Genomic DNA, 24,732 nt, shown 5'->3' with positions numbered 1-24,732 from the left:
GAAATGTTTTCATATTCTGTACTGAGGGCGTTGATACTTGGGAAATCGTCTTAGCTGAAGGTGACTGTAGAGGAAATGTAAACTCTTTTCTATTATCAAGTCCTCAAGGTGTCCTGAGTTTTATTCTAAATGATGGTCGTAAAGGATGTTTTGGGAATAGTATGAAGTTAATTTCCAAGAATTTCTAAGAATTTTTTCATTATAAGAAAGGTAGGGTTCTACTTGAGATTTTCCAGTATTAAACAAGAGATACTAATTGATGACTCGATTGGATAATTCAGATTTTGCCTGGGACACAAGAGAGCACATGGCAGAATGGGGTAACGACCACACAGAGGAAGGTGTGGGACATGCTCCAGGCTGTCAGTAATTGTGGACCTGGTCCTTTTTGCTTACTTAGTAGAAATGATGCTGGAAATAAATATATATTTTTAAACCTAGTCCTTATTTTAAAATCAAATTGGTCCGGAGGCCTCAAGAAATAAGGTCTAGTAACCAGTAATTATTTGTCACAGTTCACTGTCTAATTGATGAATTCAGTAACTACTTAGCACCAGACTTGAAAGAGGCAGAGACGAATATATTTCCTTCATCTCGTGATCTATCTGGTTGGAGTGTTGGAAATTCCCTGCAATGACCACCACCCCATGGAGAGTGACCGACCATTGAACTCATGGATAGCCCTTCAGATCCATGTGGGCCCCACACATATCACCTGGGAACAGGACTACGGTAGAGAGTCATATCTAAATGCAAGGCAGGGCCCAGGAGTGTGTATTTCTAATGAGTTTTCAGGTGAAGTGGGGCCCAGATGTGAGGCCCACACTTAGGGTAGCAGACATCTGTGCTCTGCCCAGCAAAGGACAATTCAGGGATATTGTTGATCCAGGGATACCAGGAAGCATAGAAGAGACCTGAGTCTCTGACACCGCATGACAGGTCAGCCAAGACAAGTAATGAACTGGAGGGAACAGGGAAGATGGTGCATACACCCAGGCAGGGGACATCAGACACTTACAGGTTAGTGAATGCAGAGCACACTGCCGATGCTAAGAAGTGGGTTTAATTTTCATTCCTTGCTCTAAAATGTTTTGGGGTTTCATTAAGATAAACAACTTCTGCACAGCAAAGGAAATAGTCAACAAAACAAAGAAGTCACCCACAGAATGGGAGAAGATATTCACAAATGACACTACAGACAAAGGGCTGATCTCCAAGATCTATAAAGAACTCCTCAAACTCAACACTCAAAAAACCCATGTTAAAAAATGGGCAGAAGACATGAACAGACACTTCTCCAAATAAGACATGCAAATAGCTAACAGACACATGAAAAAATGTTCATCATCATTAGCCATCAGGGAGATTCAAATCAAAACCACATTGAGATACTACCTTACACCAGTTAGAATGGCCAAAATTAACAAGACAGGAAACAACGTGTGTTGGAGAGGATGTGGAGAAAGGGGAACCCTCTTAAATTGTTGGTGGGAATGCATGTTGGTGTAGCTACTTTGGGAAACTGTGGAGATTCCTTAAGAAATTAAAAATAGAGCCTCCCTATGACTCTGCAATTGCACTACTGGGTATTTACCCCAAAGATACAGATGTAGTGAAAAGAAGGGCCATCTGTACCCAAATGTTCATAGCAGCAATGGCTACAATCGCTAAATGGTAGTAAGAGCCAAGATGCCCTTCAACAGATGAATGGATAAAGATGATGTGGTTCATATATACTATGGAGTGTTATGCCTCCATCAGAAAGGATGAATACCCAACTTGTGTATCAGCATAGATGAGACTGGAGGAGATTATGCTGAGTGAAATAAGTCAAGCAGAGAGAGTCAATTATCATATGGTTTCACTTATTTGTGGAGCATAAGGAATTATGTGGAGGTCATTAGCAAAAGGAAAGGAAAAGTGAATTGGAGGAATCAGAGGGGGAGATGACCTATGAGAGACTGTGGACTCTGAGAAGCAAACTGAGGGTTTGGGAGGGGAGCGGGGTGGGATATGGGTGAGCCTGGCGTTGGGTATTAAGGAGGGCACGGATTGCATGGAGCACTGGCTGTGGTGCATAAACAATCTTGGAACACTGAAAAAATAAAATTAAATTTTAAAAAATGGTTTTAATTATCGACAGCATTGTGTGTCTTTTAATGAAGAGTCTATAGCTGTGATGCTGTCCTCCCCTGTTATCTTTGTTACTAGTCAGGGCTTGAGTTAGCTGGAATGGAAATGGGGGTCATCCTGCATGCTGCCATGTGGTGGTGGGAGTCATGTGTCTGCAGAGCGCCCTTGATTTACACCTTACAGAGCAGATTGCATGTGTCATTGCACCTGAAATGTTTCATTCCTTCCTTCTGCAAATATTTGTTGAGGTCTTTTATGGGACAGGTACTGTTCTTTGTTGTAGGGAACCATCCATGCAGAGCCTTTGTCCCCATGGAGTCTACATTTATATGGGAGAAGACAAAAAATAAGGATTAGAAACACATAAAAGTAAGCATTCCAATTCCGATAATGTTATGAAGAATTTAAAGCAAGGTGATTAGCTAGAGAATGAATGGGGTATATTTTAGATAGGGGATCAGCGGATTCTCTCCGGGGAGGTAGTGTTTGAGTTTTGAACCCTAAACGGCAGGAAAAAGCCAGCCAAGGGAAGGTAATGGAAGAACACTTGGGGCAGAACAGAAAGTGCAAAGGCCCTGAGGTTCAAGGACCAGTGAGAGGGCCAGTATGGAGGGACTGTGGATGTCGGTGATGGAGTTGCTGAGATAGAAGATTGGAGGCACCAGCCAGACCAGACATGAGGAACTCTTACTAAGGGAACATGATGGGGACTTTGCATATTTCTTCAGTGTTAGAGAAAGCCGATGGTAGGATATACATAGAGGGGGAGTGACATGGTCATTTTGGACATGTTAGAAGATCACTTTGGTTTGCATGACTTGTTACCAAACAGCTCCATCATGTTTCATGATTATCATTCCTGTTTTGTGGGACAAACATTAAAGGTCTGATTTTGTCGCAACTTTGATATCTGTAATACAGTATTGCTACTCAGTGACAGTGCCTGCCATGCCTTGGATACCCAGAACTTCTTCCAACCGCAAGTCTGTACCCTTTGACAAAGATCTCCCCCATTTACCACCATCTTACCTACCATCCTACTGTTTGTACAAGTTTGGCTTTTTTAGATTCCCCATCTAAGTGATGTCATATGTATAAGTACATCATCAGTGTCTTCTCTTTTGGACTTCTCTCATTTTGCATAATGCCTTCATGGTCCATTCATGTTTTTGCAAAGGGCAGGATTTCTTTCTTTCTCGTGGCTGAATAATATTCCACTTTTGGGGTATGTATATATACACATCTTATCTTTATCCATTCATCCATTGATGGACACTTAGATTGTTTCTATATCTTGATATTATGAATAATACTGCAAAGAACTTGGAGGTTTTCAGTATCCTGTTTTCCTTTCCTGTGTTTATGTACCCAGAAGTATAACTATATTATTATATGTAAAAGTATGCCATCTACATGTTGTACACCTTAAGCTCACACAATGTTATGTGCAAATTATTTCTTAATTGTAAAAGAATCACTTTGACTTTTGCATGGAAAACTCATGCTAGGGGACACTGGTGTAGGGAGAGAGGGCATTCAGGATGATGTTGCGGGAATCCAAGATGATCATATGAATTGGACTAGAGTTGCAGCCACAGATGGAAAGGGACAGGTGGATTCAGGATGTCTTCTGGGCATCAAGAGAATGAGGAAGAGAAAACTAGTAAGAATAACTTTTAGGTATGGAGACTAGAGTTAATTAAATGGGATGGGAAAGAATAGGAGGACAAGGGTTGGAGGTTGGGAAGATCAAATATGTGTAATTGAGAATTGCATACTTGAGTCCTGTTTTGATAAGCCAGAGTCTCTGTTATGCTTTCCCATAAATAGTACTAATGACAGTTTGGCTCTCCTGTTTGTGTAATCCACTGTGGTGCACAAGCATGAAATTCAGGATAAGATCTTAGAACTGAGCCAGTGGACTCAATCTGCAGCCCCATGTGAAGTCTTGTGAGGCTTGAAGCCAGAGTGATTGAAAAGAGAATGGAATCTGAGAAAGTTCCAGAAGCATCTGGAAGCGTCCATGACATGAGCTGGGCTGAATTCTACCTGGGTCAGACATCTAGACCTCCTTGCAAAGCAGACTCAGGCTGTCCTTCCCTTGATTTGTTCTGGTGGAAAATCCTCTCTCTTTGAGCTGGGGAGAGGTGGCTTCTTAACTGATACAAGAGCTGAGGTGTGATGGGATTTTAGTGGTTTTGTCCAGGCACGTATACATGGCACTTACACAGGAATTATACACATGTATGTGTGTGTATGTGTATGTGTATATGTTTCTCTATATGTGTATACACATACACATGTAAATATAGATACAGATGTGCACACCCCTCCCCACTGGGGGGACCTGGGAGAGAAAGAGGGGAAGACACACCTGAGAAAGAAGGTAATCTTAGCCATAGAAGGCTGGATGTACACTGATGGCTTCACTAAACATCAGTATGACTGACAGTCCCCAATTAAAGAAAAAACTGTTTACACAGTTGCGATATTTGTACTAAGAAATGTAACAGTGACAAAGTAATCCTTATAGAAAGTATGATCAATGAACAAGATAAGAAAATGCTAATCTCAATGAAAAGCTAAGTATCATTTTGCACATCAACAAATCAACAAAAGGAAAGAGAGAGAGGCAAACCAAGAACAAATTCTCAACTAGAGAGAACACACGGGATGGGTGAGACAGGTGATGGGGATGAAGGCGTGCACCTGTCGCGGTGAGGATGGATAGACGTGCCGAGTCACTACCTTGTGCACCCGAAACTAACATTACCCTATCTGTTAACTCTACTGGAATTTGAATCAAAACTTAAAAAAAGTTAAAACATATTTCTGGCTAAATATCTTTCTAGTTGTTTCCAGAAAAAAAAAGTAAATGCTTTTAATTAGTAAGTGGTATAGATGTTCTCAAAGCCAGCAATCCTTTGAGATGGAAGTAGCATTCAGAAAGAAAATTTTTATTCAAATGTAGGATTTACTTACAGAATGCTCAATCACTATATTCAAGAATTCTCTCTTTTCCTTTGGCAATTTTTACTAAAATTTGGCAGTTCTAGTTCTGAAACGCCAAGATACAATGTTAAAGGAACTACAATTCATGCTTTATTCAAGAAGGTATAATTTCTCTGGTTTTAGCGAAATCTTTCTTTGAAAATTGAGCTACTACTTTAAACCCTGCTATTTTTGATGTCTCAGAGATTTGTTGGAAAGAAGGGTGATTTGAGGAGCTTAGCTTCTGATTATAAAATACTTACATTCACTGGAATGTTATTTCTCTTAACATTATTAGCATAAAAAATAGAAGATATTTCTCAGATGATGTATTTTCAACAGAACCATGGTGATTTACATGAGTAATCCTGATTATCTTGCTGATTATGCTTGCTTATGCCTTCTCGGGGAGATTGGAATAGACAACAGAGCTTCATGGTGACATTAGAGCTGGGGTACAATTTGGAAGGAAAAACTACACGCTCCATCTTTCAGCTACTGTTGGCACGTCTGGGGACATTCCGTTTGCCATTGAACTCTGAAACAAACGGGAACCACACAGTGAAGCCACAGACTTCACACCAGGGACCTGAGAGATCAGAGTTACATGGAGTCTGGTTAGGGCCATTTCTGTCTATCCTATCCTTGCTTAAGTAAGTCTTCTCCACGTTTGCAGTAATTTTCTGTTTAAAAAAAGGGGAAAAAGTCATGTTTATGACATATTTCTGATTCATAAACTAAACAATTTGATGTTGCAGATGCTTAGTCTCTGTCCCGCATGTGGGAATGGAGCATGAAATGGAAAGTGCTTGAGATCTAAATTCTGGTCTTACAGTGTAGTCTTGACACTGCGTTTTGATTTGTGCCCCCTAGAAGAGCAGAATTGCTTCAAAGTTTGACCATGAGCAGATATTTTCAGAGAGGGAGCCAGGCAGGGGGCTTGTGGGCAGAGCGCCCAGGAACAAGCATCTCTTCCAGGACTCCAGAAACAACCATGAAGCCTGGGTCATGGAGAAGAAGTGAGTGGATGCAGTATAGGGGAGGCGGCCTCGGGAGGCCACATCCTAGGACAGGGGGCTATTGCCAGGACCTGGGAGTGAATGAAATGGGGGGGCAGCTGGAAAACGTTGTTGGAGAGATGATACGAATTTGTATCTGAAGTGGGTCTAGAAAGAGGTGAGATTTCAAAAGGCCAAGAAGAGGAAGGAGGACATCCTGAGAACGGGGAGTGGCAGATGTGGAGTGGAAGGCCCCACACTCCCGGGGATGCACCCCAGGCTCATAGACGTGGCTCCCGAGCAGGGTAGGGTGTGGGTGTGCGTGGAGAGTCCGGTCAGGGGAGCGTCCTGACCTCCAGGCTGTGCGGTTTCGACTTTATTCTGTGACCGTGAGAACCCTTGAAGAGAAGAGTTCTGAGCCACGGGGTAAGCCAGAGGAAATGTTTGTCCAAGGAAGGAACTAATTGAACCTGTGCACTCAGAATCATGATTCTAGCAGCTGTGTGTTGGCTGGATTAGGGAAAGGGGAATGTTGCAGAAAGGGAGATCCGTGAGAATATTGCCGCGGCTGGATAAGGGGCTCCTGCCTTGCCCTGAACGATCACCAGTAAGGAAATGCTAAGTAATCTGGTGCCTCCATTACTAATGGAATATTTTGTCATTGGTAAAAAAGTAAATCATATATGTAATGCATATAAAGGCATCTAATTTATCCATCAGTAAAACCGTATGTGTGCGTGCGTAAGAGAGAGAGAGAGAGAGAACAAGCGAGCTTGGTATCAGTCAGGACCACATAAGCTGTGCTTGAGGTCCTAGGGGCTTACTGCCACAAAGGATTATGACTCATTCAAATGAACACAGGTCCATGTGGGTCAGCTGCAGGAATCTACCTCTCACACGAGACCATGTCTGGGAGAATCCCCTGTGTCATGTTTCCATGATTGCCAGAGAGGGGGAGGGGGATTTGATAAGTTGTGCACTAATTTCCACCCATAAGACACCTATGACCTCTTTCCACACTGCATTTGGCAAAGCCAGTCAGATGTCCTCATCTGATTTGGAAGAAAATGCTCAATGCTTTCTAGAAAGAAGAAAGTTGGAAATATTTGGTAATGAGAATGGGGCAGAGTAGGCAAGAACAAAGAAGGCTATACACTCTGGTTCCCTTTTTGGGAGACGGGGAGAAGAAAAAGTGACAGAAAAATAGGGAAGCATATTTCTTAACATATGGAAAAGTAAGGAGCCAGCCCAGTGGAAGTAAGTGTGGAGAGGAGCAGACAAACAGATGCAGTTCGCTGGAGTCCTAAAGTAAGAAGACGCTGTTTTTGAGTGTGGATGGGAAGAATTGTCAAAGGTGATGCATAAAGCTTTGCACCTGGGTTGTTGGGGAATGAAGACCTCATGGGTAGAATTGCCTTAGCCTGTCAGAGGAGTGGGTTTAAGAACATAGAAGCTCTTCTTTTGTTTGAAAGTTATGGAGCAGGGGCCCCTAGGTGGCTCAGTTGGCTGGGCGTCTGACTCTATTTCAGCTCAGGTCATGAGCTCAAGGTCATGAGTTCAAGTCCCACATCAGGCTCTTCACTCAGTGGGGAGCCTGCTTGAGATTCTTTCTCCTTCTCTCTGTCCCTTCCACACCCCGCACTCATATGTGCTCTTTCTGTCTCTAAAATAAGTAAAAATCTTTGAAAAAAATTATGGGCTTGAGGTTCAAGTAGACTGGTGGGAAGATGTGTAGGTCTTGCAAAAGGCAAATGGTGGGCTAAGTTAAGAGAAACCCTTCAGTTGGTTTTATTGGGAGGAGTACTGCCGCTTCAGATACTGTGCCAATCCACGTTTCTGGACAGGGTCTCCATCATCAGATCAGTGGTTCCTCTTTCTTCAGCCCCTGGACAGAGGTACCTTCAAGGGGAATCAGTCATGGGAATGTCCCCATGGTAACATGGAAACCCAAGCGCCTGCATTCGCCTTTTTGGAGCTTTTAACCCACACATTCTTTAGATGTGCCAAATCCATTTTGGTTTTACATATGGCCCTATTTGAGGTTGCTTTGGAAAGAAGGCTAAAAAAAAATAAATAAGTAGAGCCCTCTGGGAATCATAAGAAGTGAAGACTATTCCCCTGTGGGACTTGAAACCACACTTGACTTTCTTCTTTCCTGTCCAGCCTCTGGGCTGCCCAGGTGCCCCGAGCTCAGCTCCTGAAATACTACCACTAAAATTCAAAACTTGATTTAATACAACTTGCTTAATTGACCTTTAAAAAATTCATTTTGTCATCTAAAAATGAACATTTAGCAGGAGCAACTGTATTTGGAAAACAGAATGTCTGTTCTCCATTTGGTTACTGCAGATAAGCCCTCCACGTGCTTCCTTTTCAAAGCTCAAAATGTCTGCGGAAGTGTATATTAATTGAAGTAATGTGAGAGCTTTAGAGCTGTCCAAAATTAAGCTGTTCAGAAGTTATGATAATTTTCAAAGAACTGCTACAGGTTTTGCATTGGAAGAAAAATGTGTAGTTGTAAAAGAGAGACTCTTTGTTGTAATTGTAAATTCTGATACCTGAAAATATTCCTTTAATGCCTCTTGAAGGATAGAGGATCTTGCATTAATGTTGTGTCTAGAAATTAGTATCTTAATTGAAAATATTTGGTGGCTCATAGGGATTCCAGAGTCAATTTATTTTTCTCAGTAAACCATGACAATGTAATGGTTGTTTTTCTCATTCCTAAAAGCAACTTTTTCTCTAGTTTCATGGCTGTCAATCAAGGTGATCTTACCCCCTGGGAAACGTGTGACAATGTCTGGAGATATTTTCAGCAGTTGGCACAACTTTGAAGAGGGGGATGCCAATGGTGTCTATTGGGGAAAGGCTAGAGATGTTTCCACACCTCCTACACCTCACAGGGCAGTGTCCATTCCAAAGAACTGTCTAGCCCCCAGTGTCAACAGGGTTGAGTTGGAGAAACCCTGCTTCCCAGAATCTGTACCCCTGAAATAATTCAAGAAATTAAACATGTTTTAGCTCCTGATGGGCCAGTATTTAATGTAACTGTCTTCTCTGATAATTTTGCTAAATGTTCATTGTATGTTATTTTTTACCAAAACCCACACTGTAAACATAACCCAAAAGTTAAATGTACAGAAATAAAGGGAATATGAGCCTATCTTTGAAATGTGAGTAGTTTTGTAATGATGATTAAAAATTGGTCCTGGGCTGCCTGGGTGGCTCAGTGGGTTAAGCATCTGCTTCGGCTCAGGTCATGATCTCAGGGTCCTGGGGTCAAGCCCCGCATCAGGCTCCCTGCTCAGCGGAGAGCCTGCTTTCCCCCCTCTCTTCCTGTCTCTCTGCCTACTTGTGTTCTCTCTCTCTGTCAAATAAATAAATAAAATCTTTTAAAAATAACTGGTCCTGCTTGCTCAAAGAATCCAGTATTGGAGCCAAGACATGGGGCACTTTCTGTGGTTGTCTTGGCAGGAGGGAAGATGCTTGCTGTCTTTCCATGTCAGTCTTGTAGAAGTGGTTCGTGGGCACTTGTGTCTTCTGTTAGGCCTTCAGCTTTGTGAAATTTCCATCAAGGGAGAGAAATATTGCCAACTCGTTACTGAGAACATGTGAAGAATTAAACCCATGGATTCCTGTTTGGGTTTTGACACTGACTACTTGGGAACTATTGGCCAAGTTCCCCATTTCTCTGGGTCAGCGATACCACTTTTAGAGAACAGGAGGCAGTGAACAGCCCCCTCTTAGAGCTCGTGTCAAGACTAGATCAGATCACGCATCCGAGAGCGGGGAAGGGGCCTGTATACAGAGGACCCCCATAAATGTATGTCCTAGTTCTTACCAGTTTTTAAATCTGATTTAGGGGTCTAAGAACTCATTCTGTATATTCTCTTCTTGGGAAGATGGAGGGAGAGGACCTCCCCCATCTGCCCATGTAGCTTGGCACCTGCCTCAGAAAACTTCCTCCCGAGAGCTGCCCAGTTTCTTTCCATCTATCTAGGTGTTTTGGCACAAAAACCGTCTAACATAATTTTTTCCCATCCCATCTATAGAATAGAAATAGAATGCTAAATAACAAGACTTGACTAAAAAACATCTTTATAATCTTTTTAAAGAGGTAAAATTTTTTAAAAAATACATATTTACCAGAAAAATAGTGTGGCTATGGTGATCCTTTTGCCTGTGTGTTTTGACCTGAGGTCCCTCACAACTAGACTGAATTGGGAGGAGATGGGCGTGAAACGGTTGGTCCATGCCCAGCCTAGGCTCCCCAGAGAGGATTCCTAGACGCATTTCCCCACTCCTGGCGGGATTCTCTTCGGCTGTCATTCTGAGACCCCTGAACTTGCAGGATCTAAGAGAAGAGGATGTGGAGACCACACCCCATTGTCTTGCTAGAGTGGGGCTGGGTACCCTTTCTCTCAGGCAACATCATCTGTGAAGCAGTGGCTGAGCCACGTGACTGTCCCTTCCCCGAGCTGTCAAGTGCCTGAGATCCAGGATCCTGCCTCCGTCCTCCGCCTCCAGGACCTCACTGATTCCTCCAAGAAGTTCCATACATGCTCCTCTGATGAGCAGAGGAGTCCCCTAGAGTAAAGGAAGGAGCATGTTTGGGAGATCCAAATTTCCTTTTAGGTCATGCCCCCTGATCTTTCATACGCTCTTTTGTCTGTGATGGTTGTACGCATAGAGCTTGCACAGTGAAATGATGACTGTAGCTTTTTCTTGTAATACATGGTGCGGACCCCCATGTCTATGCAAGAGGGGGAATGAGCGTGAGCCTGGCGTCCTTCCAGACCTCACACTCTTCAGATCCACCAGGAGCAGAGCCCATGTCCTCCTTGTGAACACATATCTTGGCTCACCACAGAACACCTGGCATGGTGTCTCCAAGTCCTCCAGCTGTGCTAGGATTTGGGGTTCCTTGGGAAGCGCGGGTCACTCTACTGCGGGATGAGCTCTTCCCTTCACTTCTCTTCTTGAGTGAAGAGCCGTGCGGCAGAGCTCGCCCGATGCTGCTCTTCTATTCCCCCGACCTCGGCTCTTTTCCCACTTGGTTTGTCACCTTTTCATCCTTCTCCATGTTCTCCCGTCTCTGCTGCTTTTGTGATGAAAATGGCCTGTTTTATGACCTACTAAACCACTGTACTTTCCATTCCAAAACTTTCTCTGGGTTTTCATATTGATTTTTTTCTTTAATCGCAGTGATGTTCAGGTAACATAAATTAGCCATTTTAAAGTACTGGGTGGCATTTAGTACATTCATGGTGGTGTGCTACCAACACTTGCATCTAGCTCCAGAAAGCTTGTCATCACCCAAGAGGGAACTCTGGCCCTATCGGTAGTTACTTCCCAGTTCCTTTACAGCCTCTGCCAACCTCCACTTTGCTTTCTGTCTCTGTAGATTTATTTATTCTCGAAAGCTCACAGAAATGCAACTTTGTGGTAGGGGGCCTTCTGCCCTAGCTGCATTCACTTAGCATAATGTTTCTGAGGTTCCTCTGGGTGAAAACATGTATCCGTACTTCCTTTCTCCAGCTGACGACTACTCCCCTGCCTGCGTGTGCCCCAGGCTGCTTATCCCTTCCTCCACTGGTGGACATTCGTGTTGTTAACACCTTTTACTTACTGCGAATACTGCTCTTAGGAACATGTGTGCGCATGCATTGTTTGAGCACCTGATTTCAGTTCGTTAGGGCAGAGACTTGAGAAAGGAGTCGCTGGGTCATATAGTAATTGTGTGTTTCACTTTTTGAGAAACTGTCAAACTGTTCAGTTTCCTAACAGCTGAACCATCCCTAAGCTGTTTCATTTTGTTTGTTACATGCCCTCTGGGTCTCTACTTTCCCCAGCTTCCCTGGACAGCCCCTGCCCATCTTCCACGGGTCTCTGGAAACAGCTAGAGACAGAACTCAGGAATCCAGACGTGTGTGCTGCAGCGAGGAGACTAAATCTGGGGTGTTTAGGACCCTCCTTGCATCCAGACCCCGAAAGTGTGCAGTTACCTAATGTCTGCCGTAGTTTGGGTCTCAAACCTGGAAATCCCCACATTTTGAAAAAGAACGGTTTTTCTCCATCACCATGTTAGTCCTTCCTTGTTATCCCTTGGGTTTAACATGTTGTCTTATTTTATCGTCATCCTGCTTTCTAAATGGGTATAGTTCACGGTGTCTGCTGCAGCCTTTAATGGGAAGGAGAGGGAAGCCCCGGGGAATGGGGACTCTCGGTGACTCTCGCTGTTCTTTTCCCATAGGTGTCATTCTTCCTCTTCATCGTCTTCGTGGTGTACACCATGCTCCCCTTCAACATGCGAGATGCCATCATCGCCAGCGTGCTCACCTCCTCCTCCCACACCATCGTGCTGAGCGTCTGCCTCTCTGCGACCCCGGGGGCCAAGGAGCACCTGGTCTGGCAGGTGGGTGCGCCTCACCTCTGCCCGCCCTCACCACCCCACCCTGCGTGCCCGGGGGCTGTGTGCTGGTTCAGGGTGCGACTGTCCGTACCCGGCAGGGGCTTTCGCTCTGCTTTCTGGTGTGGACTCTCGTGTTTCTCGTGGGCAGCCGGCCACACCGCATGCATCCGCGGCCCCAGCACTTAGCAATCAGCGTCAGTGAAAATGAGGAATGGTGCTTCCATTTTGCTGATTGCTGAGCCGGTGGTGTGATTGTGAGGCTTACAAGCTATTCTGACTATTTTAGCACTTTTATTTTTAGAGTGAAAATAACTTACACAATTAAATTCGTAAGTCTCCCCCACTTCTCTCTACCTTCCTATGTGAAACCCCTTCTTTACAGAGGAGAAACGACTGCTCCATTTCCTAATTTTCTGGCAGGTCCATGGGCATGATAAAGGTCTTTAAAATGCCAAGACAGCGAATTTAGCTTTGCTAATAAATGGCATTTCAAAGAAGCCATTGTACCTAATTAGTCTAAGTCATTTAGAAGGCGATTTGATTTCTTGCTGTGGACACCTGCACCCTCATCTGTATGCGGGGGTCACTGGTTTGAAGTTATTCCCGAGTCCCTTTTTTCACCCGGAACAGGTATATTTAATTTTGCTCGATTAGACTCAGACATTGAAGAAACTCAGCCGCGGTGTAAAAACGCCGCAGGCGCTGACAGAATTGGTGAACGAACAGCCCTGCCATTGGAAGGGGAATTTCAGACCTGGGTCAGGTGAGCCCGGGGTGTGGTCTGAGAACGCGGTTTGTGGTTCAGTTGAGGGAATGTCTTATTTGGAGTCTTGAAGTGGAACTGGAGGCTTATCCTTGGGTGTCTAACAATCCCTCTGAGTTGGAAAGCTTTCTAGGGATCCCTTTTCTCAACATTCCTCTCCTGGATCTCCTAAGACAGCTTTCAGGAAGCCCTGCGTTTGTGAGACGCCCTTTGCTGGCTCCGCGGGATCCTGAACGCCCCGGCCCGGATGGCGCCTTGCAGTGCGGGTCACGCACTTCTACGCGGAGCACCGTGGGGGGTACAGGGGTGGGCTGGGATGGGGAGGCCAGCGGCGTCCTTGCGTGCATTTCCCGTGGCCTTCCCTGCGGCCGAGCAGAGCAGCCTGTAGCCTCGGGGACTCAGAGGGAGACTGGTCAGGAACAAATGAAATGGAAGTCGGAGGGTGGTGGTTTCTGAAGAGAAGAAACAGTGCAGCTGTGCCTGGGGGCTGGTGGGGAACGTGTTCCTTCCTGCAAGAGCCCCGCGTCGGCTTTGCGGCTTTGCTGCCGTCTGCAGGATGGTAGAGCTCCCCTTGAAGCTCATCCTTGAAGGCGGGGCCATTTCTCCTTTCTCTAGTAAATTCACTTTGCCACTCTCATGGTGACGGGCCTGGGGCTGGGTCTGTATTTGCGGGAGGCAGGAGCAGGTGAGCTGCTCCGCCAGCTGGTGAAGATCACAGGGGAAGCCCTCGCTCGAGGGTGCAGGGGCGCTCGAGCACATTTTCCGGGCTTAGACACCTTCCTGGTTTTAGGCTCTCCTGGAAGACATCCCTTGAACTTGTACTTGTCTCTTCTGCCCCTTCATGAATAACTAGTGTCTGCGGGGCAGGTGCAATAGAAAAAATATTCTGGGAAATGAGGATTAAGATACATGCCTGTGAGGATTAAATGGGGTTTAAAAAAAGTGTGGGGAGGGGATAAGTGCTTTGTAAAGACCCTGGTTTTTTTCTAGGTCATTACATACTGTAGTGAGTTTTTTTTTTTTTTAAAGGCATTTTAAATTTCTTCCATTAGTTAGAAAAAATTGGGGAAGAATGCAGTATTAAATATTTAATTGCTCATTTTTCAAAACACACAAAGGAAAATAATTCTTATCAGTGGCCAGCCAGAGATGGGATAATTCTGGAATGGCCGAAAGAAGACAAGTTTTTCATTCCAAATTATTTCATAGAAGAACAACACGAAAGGAGCAGAACAATGGCATGTCAGTGTTTCTTTGCTTCAGAAGTAATTTCACAGTGATTCCGAGATTCAGGAAAGGCAGGAGTTGCTGATAGATTTAAAATGGAAGGTCCAGTGGTAAATGTCAGAGTCATGAGGAAAAGCTCTCTAATACCGTGGTCAGGTACAGGACATACAGCCTACAAGTAGCACTGGCTTTTAATGTGAGAAGAACACTTCCCTGAGTTCTGTTTTGTTTTATTTCATTTTATTTTATAAAGAGAGAGAGAGGGATTGAGAGCCCGAGCGGGGGAGGAGGGGCAGAGGGAGAGGGAGAGAGAGAATCTTAAGCAGGCTTCATACCAGGACGGAGCTAAGTACAGGGCTTCCTCTCACAGCCCTGAGATCATGACCGGAGCTGAAATGAAGAATCAGATGCTTAACAGACCGAACTACCCAGACCCCCACTGAGTTCTGTCTATGAACCTTGTGCCTAAATTAGAATACTGTAGACTAAGTGGTTATATTTCTGCAGTATAATTGTTTAAAACAAAGTTACAACAAATGAAAGACTGGTTTCCTGTGAAGAGGTTTTCCTGTGGGTGATGGTCGGTATTACCCTGCCTTCCAAGCCATCCATGAAGGAATGCATATTTAGCATGGATCCGTATTAAGAATATTTGTTTCCCTTTATTTCCTAAACATTGGCAATCCATCCATAGCTTGTAATGTTTCTCTGTTAACCAAAACACTGACATCACAGAACACCCTCTTCCCTTCCATGTTGATTAACAGAGTTCATTATTCTCAGAAAACTTATTTTCCCAGCATTGACTTGAAGTGGAATTCAGCCTCAGGCTATGCTATATCACTGAACTGAGGAAATTTAGTTAAAAACTGAAAATCGTGAATGGTAATTTCTAATGCATTTAAACATAAAGTATAATCCCTACCAGCTTTTTAAACTTGTACTTTGATAGACAATCACAGACCTACCAATAAGCTCCAAATCTAGTATATAATTTTCTTTCCCTAATCTGTTGGAAGATGGGTTGCCAATCCGATGTCCCCTCACCCTTTAATGCTCCAGGCTGCATTTCCTACACACCGTTCTACCTAACCGCAATGCAGCTGACAAAACTGGGAAATCCACATCACTTTGCTCTGCCATTCAGACTCCTCCAGGTTTCCCAATAACGTCCTTTACAGAAAAGAACCCGGATCAGAATCCTGCAATGTCGCGGCGGGTTCTCAAGCCTCTTGGGTCTCCTTCAGTCTGGAGCGACTCCTTAATCTTCCCTTGGCTTTCAAGGTCTTAATGCTCTTGAAGGTTACAGACATTATTTTGTCAGATGTCCTCCAATCTGAGTCTGACATTTCCTCACAAATAGATTCGGGCTGTGCCTGTCCGGCAGGAGTCGCGGAAGTGACGCTGTTCCCGTCGTGTCCTGTCAGGGCCGCATTATTTATGCTGGTATCAGTGTGACGCGCTGTCTGCCAGACTTTCCCACTTGGGGATTTCTCTTTGTTACTAGGAAATAGTCTGTGGAGAGGTACTTTGATACCAGGCAGTATCCCATTTTATTTACTTGCTGGTATTTCTACCGTCTGTTTGTCTGTTCCACACAGTGGCTTATCAGCCGTGGCCGTCCCTGTTTCTTTTGATGCCTGTGTGGGCTCCGACTTGTTCTGTGGATACTCCTTCAGGCTGGGCTCTCTACCTTTTGTGATGTGTCCCCCTCACTCTTGGAACACTTCCTTGCTCTCTGACACAACAAGATGTTCCAGGTTAATCTCCTGCTTTCCCTGTCTTGGCCCTGAAGTCCATCATCTCTCCAGGGAGCCCTGGGTCTCTTTCATGAAGAATGGCACTTCGGAGCAAGATCTGGGCTTCAGGTGTTTCCATTGGCACTGGGGTGTCAGTACTCCAAGCAAGGAGCGCACGTGTCTACACCTACATCTACTTTTATCTGTCCTTCCGTATTAAATACCATGGCCTCACACTGCTGTTTCTAACCCACTGTGGATTCCATGCCAGTTTTCTCCTTTTCCACTGTGACTCTTTGGCTAATAGTTAAAACAACGTAGTTCCCATGATCCTTAATGTTTAACTTACTGGATCAATCCCAGTATGTAACCAGTCTCCTCTCTCAGTTCCCGCCACACAGGTGTCTTCTCACTTAGCCCAAATTCCCTTCCGCTCACACATGCCCCCTTCCCTGGTTCAGACTCTGACGCTCCATCCGTGTGAGGTCCCCTCCCCGAGCTGGGGCTCTGTCCCCTATGTTCTCCCCATGGCAGACCCTCCTGGGAGCCAGCCCAGCTTTATCACTGTGGATGAGTTTAGCTTCCCTGGTCCCCTGTAGGTGCAGGTGTCTCTCGCTCTGCCCGACGGCTGAGGACTGAGTTATTCAGGAGAGAAGGACGGATGTCTGGGCGGGTCAGGCGGTTGGTGTCCGACGCTTCGGTTCAGGTCGTGATCTCAGGGTGGTGAGATCAAGCCCTGTTCAGGCTTCATGCTGCATGGAGCGTCTGCTTAAGCTTCTCTCGGCCCCTCGCCCTCTGCCCCTCCCCTGCTGCTCACGCACTTGCAGTCTCTCTCTCCCTCAACCCACGGAGATTAAATATCGGGGCGTCTGGCTGGCTCAGTTGGTTAAGCAACTGCCTTCGGCTCAGGTCACAGTCCTGGAGTCCTGGGATCAAGTCCCACCTCGGGCTGCCTGCTGAGTGGGGAGTCTGCTTCTTCCTCTGACCTCTCCCTTCTCACGCTCTCTCTCTCTCGTTCTCTCTCAAATAAATAAATAAAATCTTTAAAAAAAAGAAATTAAATAAGTAACTAAATAAAATTGAGATGTTCCATTCGGGAGAGAAGGAAAAGGACAAGAAGCGCAGGAGGAGAGGCCGGGGCGAGGCAGTGGGCACGAAGGAGCAGGTTTTGAGCCGCGTTTACTGGTCGAGGAGGAAGACATCCTTCCGAGCGGCTTGCTGTGATCTCTTGTCCTCGTCCCCAGCGTTTCTTGTAACGCCTTCATCGTTGTTTTCTCTTTTTTTCCCCTTGTTTTATTTTTTTTTAATTTCTTTTCAGCGTAACAGTATTCACTGTTGATGCACCACACCCAGTGCTCCGTGCAATCCGTGCCTCCCTAATACCCACCACCTCCCACCCCCGCCCCTCCCAAACCCTCAGGTTGTTTCTCAGAGTATACAGTCTCTCATGGTTCACCTCCCCCTCCAACTTCCTCCAACTCCCTTCTCCTCATCTTTGTTTTCTTAACTGGGTTCCAAAGGACAATTTTTCTGGAATCTGGGATAATCCTTAAATATCAGGAAACTTAAAGAAGAGCCATTTTATGTGTTCTGTGTAAGAAGAATGTATTTCTATTTTTGAAAGATTTATTTACTCTAGAGAGAAGAGAGGGGCAGAGGGAGAGGGAGAAAACCTCAAGACGACTTGCTGCTGAGCGAGGAGCCCGACACAGGGCTACATCTCACAGCCCTGAGATCGTGACCCGAGCAGAAATTTAGAGTTGGACGCTTAACCGACTGAGCCACCCAGTCACCTGCCTGAGAAGACTGTATCATTATTGACCAATCCTGAATTTCGTGTGAGCACCGCAAGTCCTTAGCAATTCGTGGTTAACTGGAAAATGAGAAGTTTCCTCGCATCAGTAGGCTAGCATGCATGTGACTCTGAGAGCAGCAAGGAGTCCTTTTTGTTTATGGCTGTATCGAGGCAGAGGGAGACTGGGGTTAGGGAAAGAGCCTGAAACCTCCCCACTTGTGCTGTGGTGTTGCCTCCTGCCTGAGCCCGGGGTGAGGGTGACACTCAGTTCTGACCCACGACTGGGAGGCTGAGCAGGAAACTCGCCTCCCAGATGAGGGCAGCTGGTCCATTGCTCAGGAGACGTGGTCCAGCGTGCAAGCTGTACGTCCTAGATGCACCTGTTGTCTGTTTACCTGACAGCCCCCCTGCCAGCAGGGTGCTGAACCGCCCTCAAGGAGTTGGCAGATGGCCCTGCTTATATATCATGATTATGTTTTCTGCATGAAGCTTACTTACTTTCCTTATATTTTCATTTCCCTGGTTCTCATACCACATTCTGGCTTTTCATATCATGTTTCTTATTTTCCCATGAAACAAGGAGGACCTTGAATGTGGACTGACAGACACAAGCCAGTTACATGGGAATCCATATTCATCAAAGGAGATAAGCTAAGGAGTGCTTATGGATTTTCTAGCGGGGTTACTCGTATTTCTGATAAAGGTTACAGAATTCTTTTATGCAGTGGATACTTTGGTATATTTATGATACAATTTGAAAAACAGTTTTAGTTTGGACCTAAAGTGGAAAACAAAACCTGTCATCTATGGCAAGAGTGTAATCAGTATTCATGCCGCTTTGTTACGTAACCAGTTCCTCTTCAGCATAATTCAGGAGCTGTATATTAGAGTCTGGAATTAAGTTGCGTTTAGGATCTAATCTGAGAAGCTCAAAAGGAAAACAGCAGGTTACCAGCTGCCCAGGCTCCTGCTCTGGGGGAGACTAACAGTGGAGAATTCGGATCTCCCTTGCTACTGTTCTGTCTCTGGAGAAGTGGAGGATGTTAATATTTTCCACAAAAGGGAAGAAAGGAGACTGTATCACTCTTCATTTCGTGTGCATCTAACTATCCATTGAGTAGATCCATATCTCGTTTTAGCAAGCTATCGCTTATGGGTCCTAAAGGCACTGTGATTTGGAAGGAGTCAGGGTAAGCAAGGAAAGGAGGTAAAAATAGGAAAGTGTCTGACGGGACTGAATCCTGAAGCAAATAGAAAGCACCCCGCATTCTTCTCTCCTTGTTCCTTCCTTGTCCTTCCGCCAGCCCCACAGAAACCCCTGCCTCTCCTTTAAGTGGCAGGAGCTTCACACCATCATCCCCCCAGAGAGTCTGGTGGAACGAGTGGACGACAACAACACAATTCACACTTTCCTGCAGGCCATCCTATCACTTTAAAAACACTCCGGCACTTTCTAGAATGAAACTGCAAGAATGCTCTACAGAGAACTTCCTGTTAAAATTAATCATTGTACTGTGATGGTGGAATGAGACCTAGGTTTGTTTTTCAACATTAGGCTGTTTTGAGGAGGGCATAGAAGGAAGAGAGGTAAAGGGAACCCCTATTATACCATGAGTTTTGTCTTGGATATTTGATTACAAGAGCAGAAAAACAGAAGGATTTCTTGAAAAAGGAACAAATGCTGGTCCCCCTCCCCACCGCCTTTAGCTATCTGTATCCTGTCCTGGATTCTGTCATTGGAGCTCTGTGCACTCTGTTCATTCAAAGCATTGGATTCATATCAAATATGATACATCACAGATCAGCATACAGGTTGATTGAGTAGCACACTCATTGGTTGTTATCTTGGTGGGTGGTTTTCCTCATGTGTTTTCCAACCCAGGCAACCGTGTTCCACTGTATACAAAGATTGGAGGCTCTGTGCATTCCAAATGTTTACTGTTGAAGATAATTTGTGAAAGGTACTGATTGTAATTATTTATTAATCCATTGGTAATTGCTCTTTAAAACCCCTAGAAGACAATAAAAAAATCAGCATCCTTAGGGTAAGTCACACAGGACTCCTTTTATTTGCAGGATGAATGGTGGATCTGCTGACTTACATGAACTTGAGAGAAAAATATATCTACAGCTTGACTTGAGCAAGAATTTCATCATGGTTCTAAGGGATCTCTTTAAAAAGTAGACAGAATCCCAGTGATTTGGTGGAGTGGCGAGAAGATGTACACATAGTCACTGGGAGACGGGGGTGGAGATGTTTGTAGTTCTTTGTTAGGACAGCAAACGTGATGAAATGAGTAATAAGTGAAAAGGAGTTACCTGGGCCAGGTGCATGGCTAGTGGTCAGAACGGTCAGAACGATGGCTTGGTGATACACCTACAGCCTTTTGAGTATGTTTGTGGAGTGCATCAGACTGGGCAGGCTGGGAACAGAGAGAGGAGACATACTGTCTGTTTTTACGACAGTAGTCACAGATGCCGTCTCGGAGAATAACATGCATCGATTTTTGCCTCTCCTCGGAGATGGTGGGATCTTGCTCACCAGACACTGGGTTCATCATTTTTGATTCTTCTTTTGATCCTTTTCAAGAAGCTCACGAGTGTTTTGACATGGCAGATGTGCAGGGTGGTGGACAGAGCAAGAGCTTTGGCCTCAGATGGACTCAGAATTCTATTGCTCCCACTTCATAGCTGTGTGTGGTGAACATGGAGGTTCACCAGAGACCCCTCAAGAAAAAGACTTGCTGTCCGCCTCCTGGGAGCATTGTGAGCAACCCTGATTTTCAGTCCTTAGACTCTTTAAGGCTGTCTCAGCTGCACAGAGCTGCCAGCTCAAGGTTATGTCTTTTCAAGGGTGGCCTCCATCCATGACTGTTTGAGGTGGGCACATGGACTCTATCCAGTCTGGACCACCACAGGGCATTGCTGGTGGCCACGTCTACTCTGGAGTTGCTGTGGGTTTCTCTTAACGTTGTCAGGCCTGCATCACAGTTCAGTTTCTGCCTCTGCTTAGTTTCCAGATTTCTTCCTTCCCTGCAGCCATTGATCCAAATGCCACTCCCTAGTAAACACTGAGCTCTATCTCAGAATGTGCTCCAGACCAGCCTGCAACACTGCATGAACTTGGGCTGATACTTCAGTTTACTGTTTTCTCTATTGTAAAATGGCAGCAGTAACACGGACTTCCCTGGACAGTTGCTGGCCGTGGTGCTGATTTAGTGAACTAGCACGTCTGGAGAGCCCGTCATCAAGCAGGGCTGGTACTTAACCCGTCAATAAATGGTAGACAAGAACAGCCTCATGATGTATTTTACTAAGTTTAAATGACTTTTACAGAAGCTAAGAGTGATGGGACATAAAAATATTTTGGGAAATGTGTCAATAAGCAAAGTCCCAAATGGCCTGTGGAGTTGAGTCAGGCAAGAGTTGGATTGTACATGAGCAAACCCGTCAGAACACAGGTCTGGCCTGGTTGACCATCCCATCCTGTGCCCACTCAGACTCAAGGCAGTGAGCGTCATCTTGCTCCAGCAGCTCTAGTTCAAGAGGAACTAGAAGCCCCTCCACTAACGAGTGGAGTTTGAAGTTTTGCTAATGCTGGAAGATCTCAGCTCCTGTAGGTTAATGGAATACCTGGTTTAGGAAACCACTGAAGCAGAGTTCATCCCTTGTCAAGAGTGAGAAGGAGAAGTACAAGAGGAGGCATTTATAGGGTCACTTTGAACAGGACATCTTGGACGTCTGTGCCATCGTTTCTCTGGAATGTCTTGTTCTCTGGAGAAGCCTGCACTTGTTCCCCAGGCAACCTTGGGGATTGCACTTTGTCCCACTCAGACCAGCCGTGGGGTATAGGGTGGTATAGGGTGGATCTGGCCATCCTTTGTGTCTGTGGTCAGAGGAACATGTACTCATACAGCTCTGCATCTTCGTTTCCCTTATGCCCCCTCCAGCTGAGATACTATATTGGTTTCCCAGGGCAGCTGTAACAAATTACCACCAACTTGGGTGCTAAAAACAACAGCATTTTCTAAACTATGAAATGTATTCTCTCACAGAAGTCAAAACCAAGGCTTTGGCAGAGTTGGTTCCCTCTAGAGGCTCTGAGGAAGAATGCGTTCATGCCTTTCTCTAGCTTCTGGCTGTTGCTAGCCTTTCTCGGCATGGTGTGGGGCTTCGAAATTCCACTCTGTGTGTCCGTCTTCAAATGGCCTTCTTCCCTTTTTGTCTCTGCATCTCCTCCCCTTATGTCTCTTACAGAGACACTGGTCATTGTCTTTAGAGCCCTACTGAATCCAGGATGAGCTCACACAACATTCTTAGAGTGATTACATCTGCTAAGACCCTTATTTCAAAAGTCATATTCTGAGGTTCCCAGTGGGGGAGATTTGGGGGCTTCTGTCCAGCCCACTAGAGATACCAGCATCCACAACTAGACTGCAGCTCCACTCCACTCCTGCACAGACTGGTGCAGACCTTCCCTGTAGGTAGTCTCCGAGCCAGTGGCCGTGGGGTTCCCCTTCTCTTGCCTCCTCAGATACAACTAAGCTCTGTGGTGCACGGCATAGCAAGATACCTCATTGGAAGCTATTCTTGGTAACATATATGAAAGCAAAGCAAAACTAGGAGAATTTAGAGTGAGGAAATATCAGGAAATTCCATCCTTGTTTAAACAAAGCTATCATCCACTGCCCCATTTAGAAATAGGTGATATGGTCACATTTTTTAAAAAAGTAGAAGGAAAGGTTTCAAAAGGTTTTCAGTGAATACACTTCTTCCAACAACTTGTGAATTCTTTCATTACTTATAGTGACTTTTCATTTGATCTTCTTACATTTTCCAGATATATAATCATATCATTTTCAAGTGAATTTCCAATTTTTGAGGTTTAATTTATTTCCCAATTGCTTTGTCTAGTACCTCCAGAAAAAAATGAACATTAAAATGGTGGTAAGAGACACAGTTACCTGTGTTTTGTTTGTTTGCTTTTTATCTAGTAGGATTGATGTTTTTGTCTTTTAAGTAGTATGTTGGCATTTGGGTTAAGTAAGTTTTACAATTTGAAGGAAGTAACCATCTATTCCTACTAGAGAGGTCTTATTTTCTCCTTTTCTATTTTGTTTTTCTTTAAGGAATGGATCTTGAATGTATTAAAAGATAGTTTTGTTACTGTTGGACAGGATTGTATGATTTCTCCCATTGTATAATATTGAACATTCTTGACTTTTTGGATTAACTCAGTAGGTCATATTATTTATCTATCCGATGCTTATTTCCTTTGGCCAATAACTTATGAAAGATTTTACATTTATTTTGACTGTAATAAGAGCAAATAGACAGCGCTTGCCTTGGGCTAGGGATGGTTCTGTGTGCTACTCATGTATCAGTGCATTTCGTCTCAAAGGTTCCTGTAGATAACACTAGATTAGATCAGATGCTGTTCCTTTTCTTTCCTATGAAAATTCTTCTGTTTAGATTTACTTTCTCTTCTATAGTTTGTTTCTGTCAAATATATTTTCTTATAAATACAGTCTCTTTCACGCAAGCTTTCAGTGATTTTCATAGTGTTGAGTAATCTCTAGTCATGGTTTCAATTACCTCTGTATCTGTGTTTGCTTCTCCTTCTCCCCGGTTACTTCCTTATTGTTGAGATTTTCCCTTTCTCTGTTAATTCCGGATTCATCTCTCTGATATTTTGTTTATTTTGTTTTTATTTCTACAAAGAATGTGGTGTGGATATATTTATTATTTTTATTAATTTGGGGTGTTTTTTTAGTTCAGTTTTTTCTTTGTTGATTTCTTCCAGTTTTTTTTTTAACTTCTAATTTCTTATGTTAGATCCTTGAGCCATTTTTTGCCTCTCTCTGTCTTTTTTCTTTTTTTTTTTTAAATTTTATTTACTTTATTTATCAGAAAGACAGCGAATGAGCAAGAGAGCACTAGTAGGGGGAGCTGCAGGCAGAGGAGGAGGCAGGCTCCCTGCTGAGCAGAGAGCCCGATGCGGGGCTCCATTCCAAGACTCTGAGACCATTACCTGAGCCGAAGGCAGACCCTTAACCAACTAAGCCCCCCAGGTGCCCCTGTCTTGTTCCTTTATATTTTATGTAAGTATGGACCAGCTATAAATTTTCCTCTAAAACTTGCTTTAGCTCTATGCCGCATATCTTTATATGTACCTATCATCATTATTTTCTAGATATTTTGCAGATTCAGTCTATTTTTCAACATAGAGAAACTTTATTGCCCCCCCCAACTGAATTCCTAGGGATGGAGGATTTTTCTTTTCTGTTTTTATTAGTAATTTTAGGTTTGGTTTGGTTTGGGGTTTTGTTTGTTAGTTTGTTTTTGCATTAAGATCAGACAATTTTCTATGTTATTTCTACTTTGTGGATTGTCTTGAAGCCATCATTCGGTAGTCTATGGCCAGCCTGAAGTTTTATTTTCCTTTACAACAGAATTGATCATTCTACCTGGATGCCCACTGGACCGCCTTTTTTTTGAAGTCTAGCAAGTTTACTGTGATTTGAAGTTTTATTGATACTTTTGGCTTCAGTCTCCATTTTCCAGAATCCTTTTAATCTGAACACTGTTACTGTGAATGCTAATTGTTCTTGGGGTGCCTGGCTGGCTCGGTCAGTAGAGCATGCATCTCTCAATCTTGGGGTTGTAGGTTTGAG

At 44.4% G+C, this 24,732-nt stretch overlaps 1 protein-coding gene across 3 annotated transcripts in view; it reads left to right on the top strand.

The window, feature by feature from the left end:
- Positions 1 to 24,732, top strand: part of ADCY2 (adenylate cyclase 2) — a 409,046-nt gene that overhangs the window by 104,105 nt on the left and 280,209 nt on the right. For all 3 annotated transcript variants that reach the window (XM_032337793.1, XM_032337794.1, XM_032337795.1), the window contains exon 3: positions 12,376 to 12,537. In XM_032337793.1, the coding sequence (XP_032193684.1) occupies positions 12,376 to 12,537 (162 nt within the window). The remainder of the gene's footprint in view (positions 1 to 12,375; positions 12,538 to 24,732) is intronic.

This window comes from Mustela erminea, chromosome 3 (assembly GCF_009829155.1).
Source record: "Mustela erminea isolate mMusErm1 chromosome 3, mMusErm1.Pri, whole genome shotgun sequence".
Classification (NCBI taxonomy): Eukaryota; Metazoa; Chordata; class Mammalia; order Carnivora; family Mustelidae; genus Mustela; species Mustela erminea.
Note: the sequence above shows the minus strand (reverse complement) of the source record. Positions and strands in the feature narration are given on the sequence as shown.